The sequence below is a fragment of the Trichomycterus rosablanca genome, chromosome 1, assembly GCF_030014385.1.
Source record: "Trichomycterus rosablanca isolate fTriRos1 chromosome 1, fTriRos1.hap1, whole genome shotgun sequence".
In the NCBI taxonomy this organism is placed as follows: domain Eukaryota; kingdom Metazoa; phylum Chordata; class Actinopteri; order Siluriformes; family Trichomycteridae; genus Trichomycterus; species Trichomycterus rosablanca.
This window is the reverse complement of record NC_085988.1, coordinates 29,877,755-29,895,169: the sequence shown is the minus strand read 5'-3', so window position 1 is coordinate 29,895,169 and position 17,415 is coordinate 29,877,755. Positions and strand designations below refer to the sequence as shown.

General features: G+C 37.6%; 2 protein-coding genes and 1 non-coding gene across 6 annotated transcripts in view; 1 reads left to right on the top strand and 2 right to left on the bottom strand.

The window, feature by feature from the left end:
- The first annotated feature begins 300 nt into the window (after nucleotides 1-300).
- Nucleotides 301-16,717, top strand: polg (polymerase (DNA directed), gamma). Of its 4 annotated transcripts, none has more exons than XM_062991169.1 (23): nucleotides 301-357; nucleotides 1,912-2,513; nucleotides 2,974-3,169; nucleotides 3,363-3,530; nucleotides 4,520-4,666; nucleotides 4,829-4,908; nucleotides 5,014-5,196; nucleotides 5,899-6,059; nucleotides 6,697-6,817; nucleotides 7,071-7,298; nucleotides 8,183-8,300; nucleotides 8,397-8,474; nucleotides 10,037-10,144; nucleotides 10,236-10,396; nucleotides 10,499-10,552; nucleotides 10,627-10,744; nucleotides 11,499-11,634; nucleotides 11,852-12,098; nucleotides 12,195-12,317; nucleotides 13,665-13,836; nucleotides 13,981-14,189; nucleotides 14,350-14,510; nucleotides 15,791-16,717. In XM_062991169.1, exons 2-23 carry the CDS (start codon nucleotides 1,948-1,950, stop codon nucleotides 15,853-15,855), a joined length of 3,600 nt encoding a protein of 1,199 aa, XP_062847239.1. In that variant the 5' UTR covers nucleotides 301-357; nucleotides 1,912-1,947; the 3' UTR covers nucleotides 15,856-16,717. The 4 variants fall into 4 exon arrangements, with proteins under 4 accessions (XP_062847239.1, XP_062847231.1, XP_062847248.1 ...); XM_062991161.1 differs by lacking the exon at nucleotides 301-357 and adding an exon at nucleotides 1,436-1,591; XM_062991178.1 differs by lacking the exons at nucleotides 301-357; nucleotides 4,520-4,666 and adding an exon at nucleotides 1,436-1,591.
- On the bottom strand, nucleotides 596-668 carry trnar-ucg (transfer RNA arginine (anticodon UCG)). Its single transcript has one exon. It is a non-coding gene; the product is annotated as a tRNA-Arg (tRNA).
- fanci (FA complementation group I) overlaps nucleotides 15,929-17,415 on the bottom strand; it is a 28,697-nt gene continuing 27,210 nt past the window's right edge. Inside the window, exons 36-38 of the mRNA XM_062991199.1 lie at nucleotides 17,299-17,394; nucleotides 17,087-17,188; nucleotides 15,929-16,014 (exon numbers count right to left, since the gene is read on the bottom strand). Of these exons, the coding sequence (XP_062847269.1) occupies nucleotides 15,952-16,014; nucleotides 17,087-17,188; nucleotides 17,299-17,394 (261 nt within the window). The 3' untranslated portion in view covers nucleotides 15,929-15,951. The remainder of the gene's footprint in view (nucleotides 16,015-17,086; nucleotides 17,189-17,298; nucleotides 17,395-17,415) is intronic.

Below are 17,415 nucleotides of genomic sequence, written 5' to 3'. Positions count from 1 at the left end.
ATCCATGTTCCTATGACGGTGTGAGACACGTTATATATTTCATAACATAACCGCCTGGTGTGCGCCATCTACTGGAATCAATTAAAACGCAAGTTTAGTGCAGGAAAAAGATTTAAATTAATGCGGTTTTAGGACAGTTTTGTAAATACTCAGCGGGCCGGATTAAACAGCCTAACGGGCCGCATGTGGCCCGCGGGCCGTAGTTTGCCCACCACTGGCCTAGAGGATGGTTGTTCTATTTCAGTGTTTTTCTCGAAAGTGCTTGACTACATTTCAAGCCTCTTAAACTTTGTTAAGCACGGTCACTTTAACTTCTAAACAAAGAACTGGAAAGCATTTCAGATACACAAAAGGCAGGTTTGTGTAGTTTGCAAATATCTTAATGCGATTAAAAATGACGTTAATATTTTACAAGATATAAGTCTTTGCTCTGTTTTATCTGGAGTATATTCATACGTAGAAATGACGGAAATACTATACACGAGATTAATGTCTTTGCGCTTTTTTATCTGGAGTAAATTGTTGCGAAGAAATGATTGACGTTAAAATTAAACAAAACATATGCGTTAGCATTGTTTTAGATGGAGGAAAAGAGCGACCCCGGCAGGACTCGAACCTGCAATCTTCTGATCCGAAGTCAGACGCCTTATCCATTAGGCCACGAGGCCGATGAAACAGATTGAGAAACCTTTCGTATTTAATCTGTCATACCCATGTTTTATTTGCAAATCATTGCGCTGACATTTATTAAGCTCTATACTGAACGCGCTGTTAATGACTAGTATATTTATGCTTTGTACTTGATAAAAAAATAAATAAAATCAATAATCTTATTCATCGAAATGTGAGTTCCTCACTCGGCCATGCTGTGTCGCTGTGTGTTAAATAAAGCTGTTACATGAGCAGAAGATCCGGGAATCCACCGAAAAGTATCGATTCTCATGTTCTCGATTTAAAAAAGAGAGTCGACTCTAAACCCTGGAGTCAATTACACACTGGTTCAAATTTGCATATTCAGACAGGGATAATAATTTTACACAAAACTTGTCTTTGGAAGGTCACGTAGAAAAAGGGTCAAAACAGCTTTCAAAAACATATGATATTGTGCATCTGAAAAACTATTTAACACAAAGTTTCTGAATGACATTCTCTCTTGTCATCTATATTGTCATATAAACATGTATTGTGTTGTTTTTAATTCTGGTGCTGGTTTTTATTTTGCCTCATTAAAATGTGATTTTATCTCCTGTTTCGAAGGTTTTTGAAATGTATTAATTAATTGACGCAAGACTTAACTCTCAAGACTGATTCCGAATTGGAGTCGACTCTGAAATCGACACAATAAACTCAAAATGGCTTCCTGTGTATTGAAGTCTTGTTAAAGCGGCTCTATCGACTAGATCCAGGTTATACGTAGAACGGTAGTAATGTGCAGTTTTTGTTATAACGTGGAAAGTTGTTGCAATTTGTTAAGTAACTTATTTTTCGACACGCGTATAACACGCTGATGTAAATGCAAACACCACGTACTGAAGTTTGTAGAATGAAAACGGTTCTGGAGTCCTGTTATTTTGACGCATTGTGTAGGGAGGTAAATACACACTGACACTGGTGGCTTTTTCTCGTGACAGCTTGCTTTGTGTTCCTGCTTAAGTGCAATTATGTCCTACGTTCAAACACCACCTGAGAGACTCTTATTCTAAGATCTAGAGTGGTGGAATGGTTATCGAAAATAAGTAATAAAAATAAGTATAAAAATGATCAACAAAGATAATATGCTAAAAAGAACCATAAGGCTTGGATATCTGATCAACATGATCACAATCCTCAAATCTAACACACCACTTGTAAATTAATAATTTGACTGTGTTTGTCTAATATATCTAACCACCATGTTTCCCTCTTGTCTAGGATCTATGGAATCATGAAGAGCTAGACTAAGGAAAGATGCTCCAACTGGTGTCTCCACTGAGGAGGTGGCAATGCCCCTCAGTTGTATTGCAGAGGCGAATGTGTTCAGGTGCAGCAGAGCCAAAAGTGCAGCAAGACTCAAGTCAGACCCGCATGAACCCTCTCAACATCCAGATGCTCTCCAAAAATCTGCATGAACAGATTTTCCGCTACCCAACAGTGGAGTACTTGAGTACCAACGTAGAGAAAAGTATCAGGCATTTGGAAAAGCATAATCTCTGGGGGAAGGAGTCTTCACTGTTGACTGACGTAGATCTGAAATTGCCCAAGATGTATGGCGACAACATTGATGGTCATTTTCAAATTCTTGCCCAGAAGCAAAGTTTGCCTTACTTGAAGGCAGCCAGTTGGCTCCAGCAAACAGAGCTGCCCCAGATGCCTGAAAAGTGGGTTTGGGAAGTGGGCTGGACATTGTATGGGGCTAATGGAGATTTTAAAAAGGTGGATTTTCCAGAGGAGAATGCCCTGGTGTTTGATGTGGAAGTCTGCATGGCTGATGGTCACTGTCCCACACTGGCAGTGGCTGTTTCACCAACTGCCTGGTAATTACAGTTTTCCTTTGTTACATAAATGAACATCAATAACTGAAAAAAAGATCTTTTAAAGACACTTAAATCTTAACACCAACTAATCTTGTTAAAATATTAGTGTATTTAATTGCATTCCTAAACTAAAATTATGTAGAATCTGTAAAAGAAAAAATGGGGGGATGAAAATTGATACTGACCTATCCTATCATCAAGAGAGGTTTATGTATAACTACACATATACAGTATACATTACCTAAAAAGTGTCACTTTTTCCTAGGTGTGAGCTGCATTTAGTAGTAGGGCTTCAATTGAGACATATGAACTGATAGATTTTTGAGCCTATACATTTTATCACTTAACCTAACAATGTTGCAGACTTATTTGTTCCAATTCTTTGTTTTTGTAAAATGGCTGTTTTTTTGCACAAAATCCATAAATATTGTTTTTTTTTGTTTTTTTTTGGATGTTACAGGTACTCGTGGTGCAGTAAAAGATTGATTGAGGAGAGATACAGTTGGTCAAGTCAGCTAACCCTGGCAGACCTCATCCCACTAGAGACTCCAGCCAATTCCTGCAGGCCTCCTGGTGGACAGTGGCAGGAGAGACTCATAGTGGGGCATAATGTCAGCTTTGACCGAGCACACATTAAAGAACAGTACTTGTTAAAAGTATGCTTTTACTCTTGGTCTCATGTACATTACACTTATCTTACTAAAACACTAAATCTTTCACAACAAGCCTAATTCATTTGGAGTTTGTGTGACTTCTCACTATAGTAATTATCTAAGTGGTGTTTTCTGATGTATAGATATTCATCTGTAAATCATTCAGGGTTACCTTTGTCTTGTTGCTTTTAATCAGGGCTCAAAGATGCGTTTCCTAGACACGATGAGCCTCCATATGGCTATCTCAGGACTGACTGGTTTTCAGCGTTCTCTCTGGATGGCTAGCAGGTACGGCAAGAAACGGGGCCTGCAAGAAGTCAAGGAGCACATGAAGAAGCTTGGACGATACTCCAAGGGCCCGGCGGTTTGTTGACATGGAAATTATTTTGCTATTACAAACTCAAGTCATTTAAATGCAGACATGTGACACATGAAATTCTAGTTTATTTATCCACATTGTCACTTAAACATGGTTTTCCGACTAAACCCTCATGTGGAAAATCAGTTAAATCATTTGGATGTTAGCTGCTTCAAGTTTTGCGCTAGGAATATGATGCTTGTTTAGCTATTAAACAGTGGATTTCTATCCAATTTTGTAAATTGACAGATAAAGTCTACAAATGAATGTTTTCATAAAAAGGATATTCCCTACATTACTTTTAGTTATGCCACATGCTTTGTGTCTGTGTTCTGAAGACAGACAACCTTGCCTATTGTGTCTTAACACCAGATTACACTCCACTTCAGAACCAATGCTAACTAAAGTGGTAAATGAGCTACTGCTTGCCTATGATCATGGTTGTGTTTCTGTTCTAGTACCGTTGAACTAAAAAGCAGCATTTAAGGCTATTACCATTACACTTCCTTTACAGCCTAAAAGAGTGCACAGGTTCAGTTTTAGGACCCTTGCATTATATACAGCCCTAAATGCAGTTAATCTGTAGTTCTAGTATGATCCAGTTATATATAGCTTAGCCAGAATTAGCCGGTCAGTTACACAAAATGAGTTAATGAATTAGAGACACAGAATCTTGGATAAAAACAGTTATTTCTGAATTGGACTACAGTATGTTGCTAGCTGGCTATTCAGCAGTTATTGTACATATTTGTTAGCTAGTTTGGAATGCTGCTGTTACCAGGAAAGTAAGCTTAATCATTTACATTATCAACATTTAGTAGGCGCTTTTATCCAAAGCAACTTACAATTATCATTGAATACAATTTGAGCACTTGAGGGTTGAGAGCCTTGCCCAGGGGCCCAATAGTGGCCCAACAGAGTTGTTTTAAGGTATGTACCGAATGTTTAAATGTTTAAGATGTATCCTACCATATGTTTCTGTGTGCTTTTGGTAGATTGGTTCTTGGAACTGGGTTAACATCAGCAGCATTAATAACTTGGCTGACGTTCATGCCCTCTATGTTGGAGGGGATCCTCTTAAGAAAGAGGCCAGGGACATTTTTGTAAAGGGCAGCATGAGAGACGTTAGGAGAAATTTTCAGGTAAAGCAAAATAGCTTTATTTTATAAAGCTGCAATGTATATTGCTCTTTGATATTTCTGTCCAGTTTCGGCCTAGTCTTGCAATGTCATTTTCAAAGGTTATTTCAGGCTAGCATTGGCCAGACTAATCTTGGCCTGGGAAACTATACCTTTATGTTCTAGGAGCTGATGCAGTATTGTGCAAAGGATGTTCTGGCTACTCATGAGGTTTTTACACAACAACTGTCCCTCTTCATGGAACGGTAATATTTTTGCAAGATTTTACTTAGCTTACTAAGCTTACTCCTTTCAGTCAGATTTTGGTATGTTAACTAACTGGTTCATTAGATTAACATGTATTGTTACAGGTGTCCTCATCCAGTGACATTTGCAGGAATGCTTGAAATGGGTGTCTCATACTTACCTGTCAAGCAGAACTGGGGCCGATATTTGGAAGATGCCCAAGATACATATGAAGAGCTGCAAAGAGAAATGAAGAAATCTCTAAAGATTCTTGCTGATGATGCTTGTCAGTTACTGCAGGATGACAGGTACCACGAAACCTTTAATGTGTTTTTTAAAGTTTAAATATACACCGATAAGCCAAAACATTAGGACCACTGCCAAAATGTGCATGGCAATACTTATTTCATAACAATGGTACATGTCATGGTGCAAATCATGATATATTAAATACTGGGCTGATGGTAGTTACTTGTAATATGCATGTTAAATGCAGCAGATATGATCAGCATAAAGGCTTGAGAGAGTTTAATAAGGGCTAAAATCCGAGGGAAGACAAGGTTTGGCTGAGGCTTTGCAATAGATTGCCAACCTGTGCAGGGCATGTTACTGCATTGTGCTTAGTGATTCCATGGAAAAAGGACCCACCACGAGCCTGACTAGGATAAAGCTGTGGAAATAAAATAAAAGACCAAATGCAGTTAGGTGGGCAAAAGAAGGTTAAACAAAATGAAAGATGTAGGGGTGCTAATAGGTGTTTAGTTAAAACAAATTAGTGGTTTTAATTCTTTAGAATAAATGTAATGTAATTGATTGTTAGATAAATCACTTAATTAACCACTAATTCATTACTTTGCATTCTTTTTTTACTAAAGGTATCAACACATTCTGGAGCCTGTTTATTTTTTAAAAAGTACTTTACCCTACATGCTATTTATCTGGTCCTAAATTCCAGTTGAATGCCATCAGCCACAATGTCAGGAATAGTTAGTATTCATTTCTTGATTTAGATATAAGGACGACCCTTGGCTTTGGGACTTGGAGTGGGACGTTCAGGAGTTCAAGCAGAAGAAAATGACCATGAGCAAGAAAAAGAAAGCCGAACAAGATGCTGAGAAAGCAGCAGCAATGGCTTCTGGATCTGACAGATTAAAGAAGGACTGGGATGAAGGTAATGCAAGTATTTACAATAAATTATAAAATAAGTCATGATTAAATTATTCACAATATTTATTTTATGGTATTATGTAATTATTAAAGAATGGGATATTTTTTAGCATAGAAAACATAAGCAAACACAAAACTGAAGATATCAAATGTAGTTAACTTGTTAAATTTTGATTAAGTGTGCAACCTTGGACCTAAGGGCGATTTAGAGATTTCACTCCACCTACTATTATGTGGGATGTAGAAATATACTGGAGGAAATCTTGCCAGACTGGTTATACCAGACTCCCTGCTGACAGTGTCCTGAGGTGAGACCCCCATGTCATCAGGACCCTTAAGCTGTAAAAGGCACCAGTGCCACCCTAGACTCCATCAAGGATTATATTTAAAGAAAACTAAACCCATAAAACATTATTAAATTACATGATGCACTAAAATACTTCTAGAACAGTTGCATCAAAATAAAAAGACCCTCTGCATCCAACACACAGTGCGACGGCATCTCCAAATGTTATGCACAAAAATGAGTTCACTCAAATGGAATGATAAAAAAAATCAACTAAAATATTTCTAAAATAAAACATAAAGATCAAACAACAACAGAATTTCCAATAAAATCAAATGTTATGTACCTTTTACAGATCCAGGTCCTCCAGAGGAAGATCAAGGGACTGTGGACCCCAGCAAAGAACTTGTAGAGAGACTGAAGGAAACTGTAAACTGCCTGCCCAAGAGGAGACGGCACATGCCGGCACACCCTGGGTGAGTACTGCGCTTGGATTTTCTTTATCTTGAGTGTAATAATGTTACTTCATTTATGGCGACTTATTGTTATGCCTATAGATTTCACCCTTAGTGACAAAATGCAGTGGCAATCATTTTTTTCACCCGACTTTTGTGATTTTATTTGGTTTTATTTCTGTCTTACCATAATGCTGCCACAAATTCTGTTACTTTTTAAACTGATCTGCTAAAGGAGTGTTTTCTGTCTTTCTACTTCATTCTTTTTGAACAGCTGGTATCGAAAACTGTGTTTGAGGTTAACAGAGGAGGATGAGGCTTGGTCTCCTGGAGCCAGCCAGATCAGTCTGCAGATGAGAGTGACACCCAAGCTGATGAGCATGACATGGGATGGTTTCCCCTTGCACTATACAGAAAAACATGGCTGGGGCTACCTGGTCCCAGGACGCAGAGATAACCTGGATGCTACAGAGGACACTGAAGGACCTGTTTGTCCTTATAGGTAAAATGCACTAATGCTGTTGGCAATGTCTGAAATATCTCCATTTTTAGGAGCTTACAGTACTTATGGTTAATGATATTTATAGGGCTAAAATGTAGTTAAACAGAGCTTTACTGAGTCTTAAATAAGTAATATAGAAAATTATCCTTTGTTCTTGCTTTATGAGTTCTCCTTTTAAATAAATGCAGATGTTAAATTATGCAAAATGCAGAAAAAACAAAGTGAATGTATTAAACGTTATATATGTAATTTGATTTACTAAAGTTTGGGGGGTTGGCAGCAGGATTGGTGTATCATTTCTTTAGTCATTTTGTTTCCTGGTTGCCAGATTTTTATTCATTCCTAAAGATGGGATAGATTTTTTTTTCGGCTGTGGTTAAATGTATTTTTTTCCAGATTCGATTTTTAATAAATTAACATATAGTAATTTACCTATTTCAAAGTAGTTAGGAAATAATACATGGTTGTAGGACTGCTTGTCTATTTAGCCTGTTTTGGGATAGTTGGAGAATGCAAATAAGGCAACTGATCGTAGTGACACGCCCAGGCTTTGAACGCTACTATCTTGATAATTGTAATGACAGTCCAGTGTTATCTGACCATGCTTTAATTGCTTTTGTTATTCCACACTTGTCACAGTAAACAATTTCAGATCATTAAACAAAAAAGGGAGTGCGTACATTGTCATTTCATATTATTGTTCCTCTTCACGGTGCTCTGTTTTAAAAAAGGAAGTTTCTTTCTGTATATTTTGCAGTAATAAAGCAAGACAAGAGTCTTACATGTCTGACAATATTGTATCACATTATTTTTGTGGTTCTGAAATGTAATTTGTTTTGTATATGATCAAATATTTAATAGCTTGTTGATTGTGTTGACTTCAGGGCAATTGAGAGCATCTACAGAGAATATTGTGAACAGAAAGGAAAGAAGCAGCCACAGTGTCTCGACAGTCTGCCCTCAGAGGATCTCATGCTGACTGACAGCAGTGTGTGGCAAACAGTATGCACTTTAGTGGCTAAATGTATCTTATTAAATACACTGCAAAGGAAGAAATGCCTAAATGATTAGTGCATGTTTGTGTGTGGTGTCTTTTAGGTGGAGGAGTTGAGCCGACTGGAGGTGATGTCTGATGATGAGATGGTGCCAAGAGCAGTGAGAACAGAAAAGGCTAAGGTCAGTTTTTTCAACAATGTATTTTTTACTGTTTGCTAAACAATACTGCTAGATTTAAAAGGTTGCAGCCATATTTGGCTATTTTGAATTTTTAGGTTGAATAATGCCAGAGCTTTAAAAAAAAGTATTATAGCCATCAAAGCCATTTCACAGTAAGAGAAATGAAAACCTGAGCTGATGACGTTATGGTATCTGTTTCATGTTTACTTCAGATTCAGTCTTTCAGGATGCTTTGTAAACAGCATGCTAGCTTACACACAAGTCTGTTTGCTTGCAAACCTGTTAATGTCTAAAGCAGGGGTTTCAACCTTTTTGGACATGCGCTCCCTTCCGTGTGCCAACCTTGACCTTGTGCCCCACCCAAACCAAACCCCTGTATTCTCTCCTTGCATACGGCCCTGTCAACTTAGCTTTATTAGCTTGACTAGCTAAAATAATATAAACAATATAATATTATATTATAATATAAAATAATATACACAAAGTACACATTGTACTTACGCTTCAGTTTTGCTGATTTAAATATTTACTTATTAAAAGATAATACAGGTCTATCTTATTCAATGCGACGGCTGAGCCTGGTTCTTTGGGCACATCATAGAAATTTGTGGTTCAGTATCAGTTACAGTCATTCACAGCGGTTCTTGCTTTTAATGTAGATAAGAGCAGAAAATGTTGGCTACCGCTCTGTGGTAATAGTCAGTTTATTTAAGCCTCCGACCAGTAAGGAAAGCGAGTCACACAAGGTGTTCTGTAGTAGCTGGTGTTTATTTAAAACTGCAGCATTCATTAATAACAGTAAACATAGAGAGCTATCTAAGAGAGATACTCAGAACGTGCACAAGCTTCGCTTCATATGAATCGACTCCTGAATCATTTATATCGATATTGTGAACAGAGCATTTCCCACTATACACCTCTCTTAAGGACACACACACACACACACACACACACACGTCCTATGATACTCGTCCTATGATAGCAGTACTCGTTTTTGTCACCGATTTATCTTCACTGTTAGTCCTATTTGTAAGTTTTGCTAGCTAACGGCCCTTTTTGTTACTGGACTGGATAACATTAAATGTGCGTGTGTGCGTGCTCAGCGAGACTAGTCAAATATGTCTCCTGTGGGTGAAAAATTAATTGCTGTAGTTTTAGAAGTAAAAAATCTCATTTAGAAGTAAAAAATGTCATGCCCCAACCCAATTTCTTCAATTTAGCACTATTATGCAATTTCACAACTGAAGCAAATTAAGGGTCGTTATTGAGTCCCAATGGTTTAATCATGTCAGTAATATTATATAGAGGTTAAATAATTATGATGAGACGGTATTAACAAAATAAACAGCTACTCTAAAATATTATTTTATTTATTATTTATTTATTTATTATTAATATTATTTATTTTATATTATTTATTTCATTATTTGCTTCATCATTCAACTGATAAAGACGTCATTTAAAGCAAAATCTAGCTCAGCAGTAAAGTTTAGAGTTTTCCTTTTAATTTTCTTTGGGGGTTGAAATTGCAACTGTAACTTCCTATCAGTTATGTCCAACAGGTATCACCAAATCTGGAAGCAGGTAGTGAATGTCCCTATCACCATGGTAATGGACCATACAATGATGTAAATATCCCTGGATGCTGGTTCTTTAAACTACCTCATAAGGTAAATGGAATCGTAATAGTTCATGTGAATCAACAGTTGTTCCCTACAGATCTCTGTTTGTATTTTTCTGACTGCTGTTTTTATATTTCAGGATGGTAATGAAAACAATGTGGGTAGCCCATTTTCTAAAGATTTCTTGTCTAAAATGGAGGACGGGACACTTCAGGCAGGCCAAGGAGGAACAAATGCAGCTCGTGCTCTAGAGATTAACAAGATGATGTCATTTTGGAGAAACGCCCATAAACGCATCAGGTACACTTGCTGAGTGCTCTTCCAGTAATGGGGTAGTAAAATGCTCAGTCATTGACTAACTTTTTTCCGCGGTCTTGTCATCGATTTATTTTCTGTCTGCAGCTCTCAGATGGTTGTGTGGCTGCGAAAGGGAGAACTTCCTCGTACAGTTAACAAGTATGTTAGTATTACTCTACTATACATGCTAATGATGCTGTAGTTACTCCACTTAACTCCTTTTTATTTTATAGACATGAGGACTACAACGAGGAAGAACAATATGGTGCCATCTTACCACAGGTTATTACTGCAGGGACAGTCACGCGCAGAGCTGTAGAACCAACGTGGCTGACTGCCAGTAATGCTCGGGTATGAAGTAATGAGAAATTCAGTTACATCCACATATTATACTTGGGTTTTCTGTTTATTGCTGTTCAGTAAAGGGGATTGGGTGGACTACCAGTCACTTTATATATATTTTAGGAAATGCCAGTCTTTGTGCCAGTCCCTATTTTTTTACAGGGCAAAAATCTAACGTAGAGATGGCCAAAATGCAACCATTCAGCACATGGTGGTGTTTTTACCTGTGAATGTTTGTATGCATGTACATTTAATAATAATAATACAACGTTCTTGGTGATAATTGGACTTTCCAGCAAGACAATGATCCCAAGCACACTTTCAAGTCAACCAAATCTTGGTTAAGGAATTAGTCCTGGAACATCCTGAAGTGGCCTTTGCAGTATCCAGTTTTAAATTCCATAGGTGGAATTTAAAGAAAGCAGTTGAAACAATAAAGCCCACAGGTTTGATACCTTAATGAGCTGGAAGCTTTTGCATGAGGATGGTTAAGTTGGCAGAAGTTTGTTAGCAGTTACCGAAATTGCCTATTAGAGGTTATCAAGGCAGGTGGTTAAATAGTTTCGATTGCAGCTCTAGCTCTGTCATAAACAGTCATAAACAGTTGATCAAAACTGGAGACCAAACATGAATTAAGTATGAAAGTAAGATGTTTGCAGTATACTTCACCAATATGTGTTTGATTACAAGTGTAAATTTAGACACAGGTACAAAACTAATTGTGTAGTAGACACAGTTATGGACTAGTTGTGTATTTTTGCAGAGGGATCGAGTGGGCAGTGAACTGAAAGCTATGGTGCAGGTCCCTCCTGGTTATCACCTGGTCGGAGCAGATGTTGATTCTCAAGAGCTGTGGATTGCAGCAGTGCTGGGAGAGTCTCACTTTGCTGGCATGCACGGTAAGATTAGATGGTTTGATTTGTGACAATTAGCTTATTCAGCAATTTATGGATACATTAAATTACTATATTGGAAAAATAGGATTTTCCCAGGTTAAAATGTTTTAAATGATGTGTAAATAAACTTTTAAATGATGCATATTATTTGTGAAAGCTACTTTAACAGTGAACCCGTGCTGTATAAACAGTAGTTTTTCTGTTTGGCTGTGCAATTTAGGCTGCACAGCATTTGGATGGATGACCCTGCAGGGCAAGAAGAGTCAGGGCACGGACCTGCACAGCCGTATAGCAGACACTGTGGGCATTAGCCGAGAGCATGCTAAAGTCTTTAACTACGGCCGTATCTACGGAGCAGGCCAGCCATTTGCTGAGCGTCTGCTCATGCAGTTTAACCATCGACTCAGCCAACCAGAGGCAGCCAGCAAAGCACGACAGATGTACGCACTCACTAAAGGCCTGCGCAGGTAGATCAGCTGAAACACTTCTTTTTTTTTTTTCTTTTTTTTTAGCTAAACTATCCTCACCAGAAAAATGACCTGACTCGTTATTTGTGGACACAGGTATCACCTGTCTGAGGAGGGGGAGTGGTTGGTAAAGGAACTGGGTGTGGATGTGGTGAGGGATGAAAATGGAACTGTGTCCAGAGAGGAATTGCGGAGAATTTCTAAACTAGCTGGGAGGAGGTAAGATTCTCATTTTCAAGTGTTTTTGTAGCTTTAATTTAGGGGTGTACAAAATAACAGAAACAGTTACTTTTGACTCTAAAGGGACAGATGCACTTCTAATAGGTTGATTGCTAATTAACAGCACGTATCAGCTATAAAAGGATACTAACAATTAGTTTTTCCTGAGATTTATTATTCTAGTTCACCATCACGAACATCTGGTGTTATCGGCCAGACGGGTGTTTACACAGAAATGACTGGCTGAAGCTCTGACCGGTTTCCTGGTGGAACCAGACATGCCGCAAACCTGACGAGGACAAAGCGGTTGATGAAAATGAAATGCATAATGTTTTAATGGGAATGGTCTGCTTACTTGTCGGAGGGGCTGGGTGCTAGTTTGTGACTCTCTTTGTCTCTTGCATAAACCCCCCCACTGGCCAAAGACCAAAGGAACTGTAATATGGGATTGGAAATTAGTACATTGAATGAAAAATAGGTGGGAAACCCCCAAAAAATCATGGCAGCATGCGAGATAGCATCAGCAAAGAGGAACAGTTGTTATAAGCCACTATGTATGTAGGTACGGAGAGAATACATAACCCTATAGGTAGCCATCTGGTACAAACAAAAAACAGGAAATATTGATAATTGTTATTTATGGAGGAAAAAAAATTGTAAAGAGATCTCAAGACCAATCAAGATTTTAAAGCTTGGGCACAAATAGCTCTACTAAATAAAATTACCCCCAAGCATACTTCCGAAGTTGGCAAAATGGCTTAAGAACAGCAAAGTGAAGGTACATCCCATAAAAATATATGGGCAGAACTAGATAAGCTTGTGCAAGCAAGCAAGCCTGCTAACCTGACTCAGTTACTGCAGTTCTGTTTGAAGAAAATGGCCAGATTGTGAGAAGCTTGTGGAAGGGTCTATGAAACATTTGACCCAAGTTAAACAAATTAAAGGCAATGATACAATATAGTAACCAAGTGTATATAAACTTCTGAGCCACTGAGGATATTACGAAAGAAATAAACACTGAAATAAATAAAATAATTGTCTGTAGTTTTATTGACACTTCTATTTTAAAATATAGTAGTGATACTAACTGACCTGAGAAAGAATGTGCACTAGGATTGAATGTACAAAATCGTTAAAAAAAAAATTCAACATATAGAATGCTGCAACATGCTACCACAAAACATTAGAAATTGACAGTATTCACAGAGGTGTTACAGCTGTTCTGGAGGCTAAAAATGACCCTATTAGCTCTTTCACACAAACATATTGTTGCACAGGTTTCTATTCTATGATCCATCCCTTCAACTTTCAAAAGTACAAAATTACTGCCGTGATCTCTTGTTCTAGTTCTCAAAATAAGAGGAAGTGGGACGTGGCTGGACGACGCGTGTGGACTGGAGGTACCGAGTCCGAGATGTTCAACAAGCTGGAGAGCATCGCTCATTCAGAGCAACCTGCCACCCCTGTGCTAAGCTGTAGGATCTCTCGAGCTCTGGAGCCAGCCGCTGTCAGAGAAGAGGTATTTCTGTCACCTTTGTTCTAAATTCGACACTAACAAAATGCAAAACTAGAAAAGAATAGAATCTTAATATTGAGCATAAATAAAAACTAAAGTTACTAGTGTGGTGTGGTTTGGGTTGTAACTATAACTAGTTATTTTTAGTTTATCACTAGCAGAATAAACTGGGCAGTTCAGAGTTCAGCAGTGGACTACCTTCACCTGATGCTGGTGGCTATGAGGTGGCTGATGGAAGAGTACGACATAGACGGGCGCTTCTGTATTAGCATTCATGATGAGGTACGCTACCTGGTAAAAAGTGAAGACAGACACAGAGCAGCACTTGGCCTACAGATCACCAACCTGCTTACCCGGTTAGTATACTTTTTACCTTTAAGCTAGTTTCTAAAATGTTAGTGGCTTTGGGCAGCATTTCATGTACTAGTGTTGCTGTAATGCAGATAAATGTTGGTTAACATCAGACACTGTTTTAAATGACTGCTCATATGATTATAAATGCTTCCGTCTTTGCAGTTGTATGTTTGCCTATAAGCTGGGCATGAACGATCTTCCTCAGTCGGTAGCTTTCTTCAGTGCTGTAGATATTGACCAGTGCTTGAGAAAAGAGGTCTCCATGGACTGTGTGACCCCATCTAACCCTACAGGACTGGAGAGGAGATATGGACTAGCTCAAGGTCTGAGTTGGTGATTTTTTTTTTTTCTGAAATAATACACTTAATACTGTGTATAACATTTACATTTTCAGCATTTAGCAGACACTTTTATCCAAAGCGACTTACACAATGAGCAATTGAGGGTTAAGGGCCTTGCTCAGGGACCCAACAGTGGCAACTTGGTGGTAGCGGGGCTTGAACCGGGAACCTTCTGTTTACTAGTCCAGTACCTTAACCAATGAGCTATCACTGGCCCTGTATAAAACAGAAATTATACTGAATTGATATGTATCCTATTCAGGCATCACTTCTAATGTTAAATTTAACAATTACATTTAACAGTGTATGTAAATTATTTCTAATCAGTAAAATCTGGTCTCTTTAATCAGAATCAAATCAGAAAAAGTTGGGACAGTATGGAAAATGCAAATAAAAACAGTGTTTTATACATTCACTTTTATTTTATTGCAGACAGTATGAACCCAAGATACAGGGTTCTTCAAAAACTCTTTTTAAACTCTATTTATTAGTTATTTCCTAAACAAATTACATTACTTTTCTACATAGTCACCTTCCAATGCATCTTTCCCAGCGTCATACCAACTTTTTAAAGCCATGAGCTAAAAATGTTTTGGTTGAGCGTGTAGCCACTGATGAACCACTGCTTTTACATCATCACCACATTAAAATCTTCATCCCCTTAAAGCTTTGAGTGGTCCAAAAAGGTGGAAATCAGATGGCGCTAAATCCAGACTATAAGATCTCTCTCTCAGACACGACCAATTACTACCCATCCCTCCCTCACGATTTCCAACCAAAATATAAAATTGCTGAGCTTTTTGAAGATCCCTCATATTTCATGTTTTGTCTGGTCAATTTAATTTCATTTGTTAATATACATCAATTCTTGCATTCAAAGTAATGTAGGAAACACTGCAATTTTCCCTTTTTTGTTATTTGATTAGAGTGGTGGTGCTTGTATATACACATTATTGCAATCACCATGGTTTTATTATATGTATGGTGCATGTTTTTGTGGTAAGAAAACAGCAATCCTGTAAAATAAATCCCAAAAAAGACTGTCAAATCGGTGCAAACCAGTTTATAAAGGAAGATAAAAAGATACACAAAAATTATTTTTGTATTCAGTGACAAACAACATTTACGTTTGAACATAAAGAGCTGAGTTACATAAAACATACAAAATTGTCACACACCCAAAGATACACAAAATAAATAGAACCATATCCAACTGATATTTACTTTTTGTAAATCAATTATATATTTTTCTGTATTAACAGGTGAGGCCTTGGACATCTATCAGATCATTGACATTACCAAAGGGTCGTTATCAAAAGGAAAATAGCCCAATCATGTCTACAAGCAGCAAGAGAGAAGAAGTGCCTGATAACAGCTTACAGGTCAACAAAGGTGGAATGAAAAGTGCATGTTTCTTTTTTTTTTACTGCTGTCTTCTTTTCTTCTTGGGAGCCTGACTCTCCTCAGCAACTTGTGATGCTTCAGTCTAAATAAACAATAATATTTAGGTCATCACAATGGGAAAAATAATAGAATGGGATATTAAGACGTTCTTTCCTGTGAGATGTTTTGATAAAGTTTATTGTGAGTATATAAGTGGTTATTTTGTTTGTATTTTAAACTCTAACTTTTAAAGAAGAGTGTTACGTTATCCTTTACAAGGATTTATGTTGTTTGTTTCTTTTCTGGATTTTTCCGATCTAGTCATTTCCAGTTTCTCATTGTAAAGCCACTGCCACTTGCTCAACCCAACACATGTCCCCTCCGACACATCACCAGCCAGTGCGTATGTAGAGCCATGCTAAGCTCTATGTGGAAGCCCCCCATAGCACTAACATGAATCTTGGATGCATAAATGAAAAATAAATAACTTTTTAAATAAAGGGCTCATTGTGACTTTAGTAAGGATGTTTACGTTTAACCAGTTAACCAGCAAATAAGTCATTGTTCCATTTATGCTGTCAGCTAAGTAACAGCTGATGCTTGATGTTCAACTGCTTTGATTTTCTTAAGTTGCTTATTTTAAATAGTTGATAATAGCATTTTTTGTAAGACAATTGCAAGGGGTTCAGTGTGTGTGCATGTAAAAATCAGTATTAGTGCAAAAGAGTCCTTTGTGTAAACTGCAGACCCAGCGTCCAGAAAAGTTGGAACATTTTGTAATATACAATAAAAAGAAGAATCTGGAATTTGTTCATTCTCTTGAAGCTTTATTTAACTGATAAAAGTAGAAAGAAAAGATTTCCAATGTTTTCACTAATCACTGTATTTTGTAAATAGAGACACGTTTAAAATTTATAATGTTCCAATTATTACTGCTTGCATCAGACCTTATCATCTATAAATGACACTCTCATAAGTGTTACACATTCAGGGTGCAGTTTTCCCATCAGCATTCAGTAATTTTGTGTGTTAAATTACGCTGACCCAGTACTGCTGAGATCACTCAATCTATACAATTTATTGATAGGACTGAGTGTAACCCTGCCTAAGTCTATACAAATAAGGCTTTGAAAGTGTGTTGCATAATGTTAAGTGCAAGTTGTAGGGAAACAAACCTGTTGGCTTGCTTCCTGCTCCTGCAGTGCAGCATCCAGAGTGGCAGCATTGATCCGAAAATCCCTTGAAGTGCTCAGCTTCATGTATTGCATCAGATTTACCTGTAAAACACATTCAAGCCTCTTGATCTAGTGTTATGTATTAGTAATGTACTGTGCTGCATGTATTCTTACATACTAGGAGAGTGTAAGTATACGTTTAAGTTGTATACCTTTGATTTCTTGGACAAAACAATCAGAAATTTCTCATACTGTTCAATATTGTAGATCAGCGTGGGGATAGGTTTGGTGTCACGAAGAACCTTAGCCTAAAGAAATACAAATTAAAA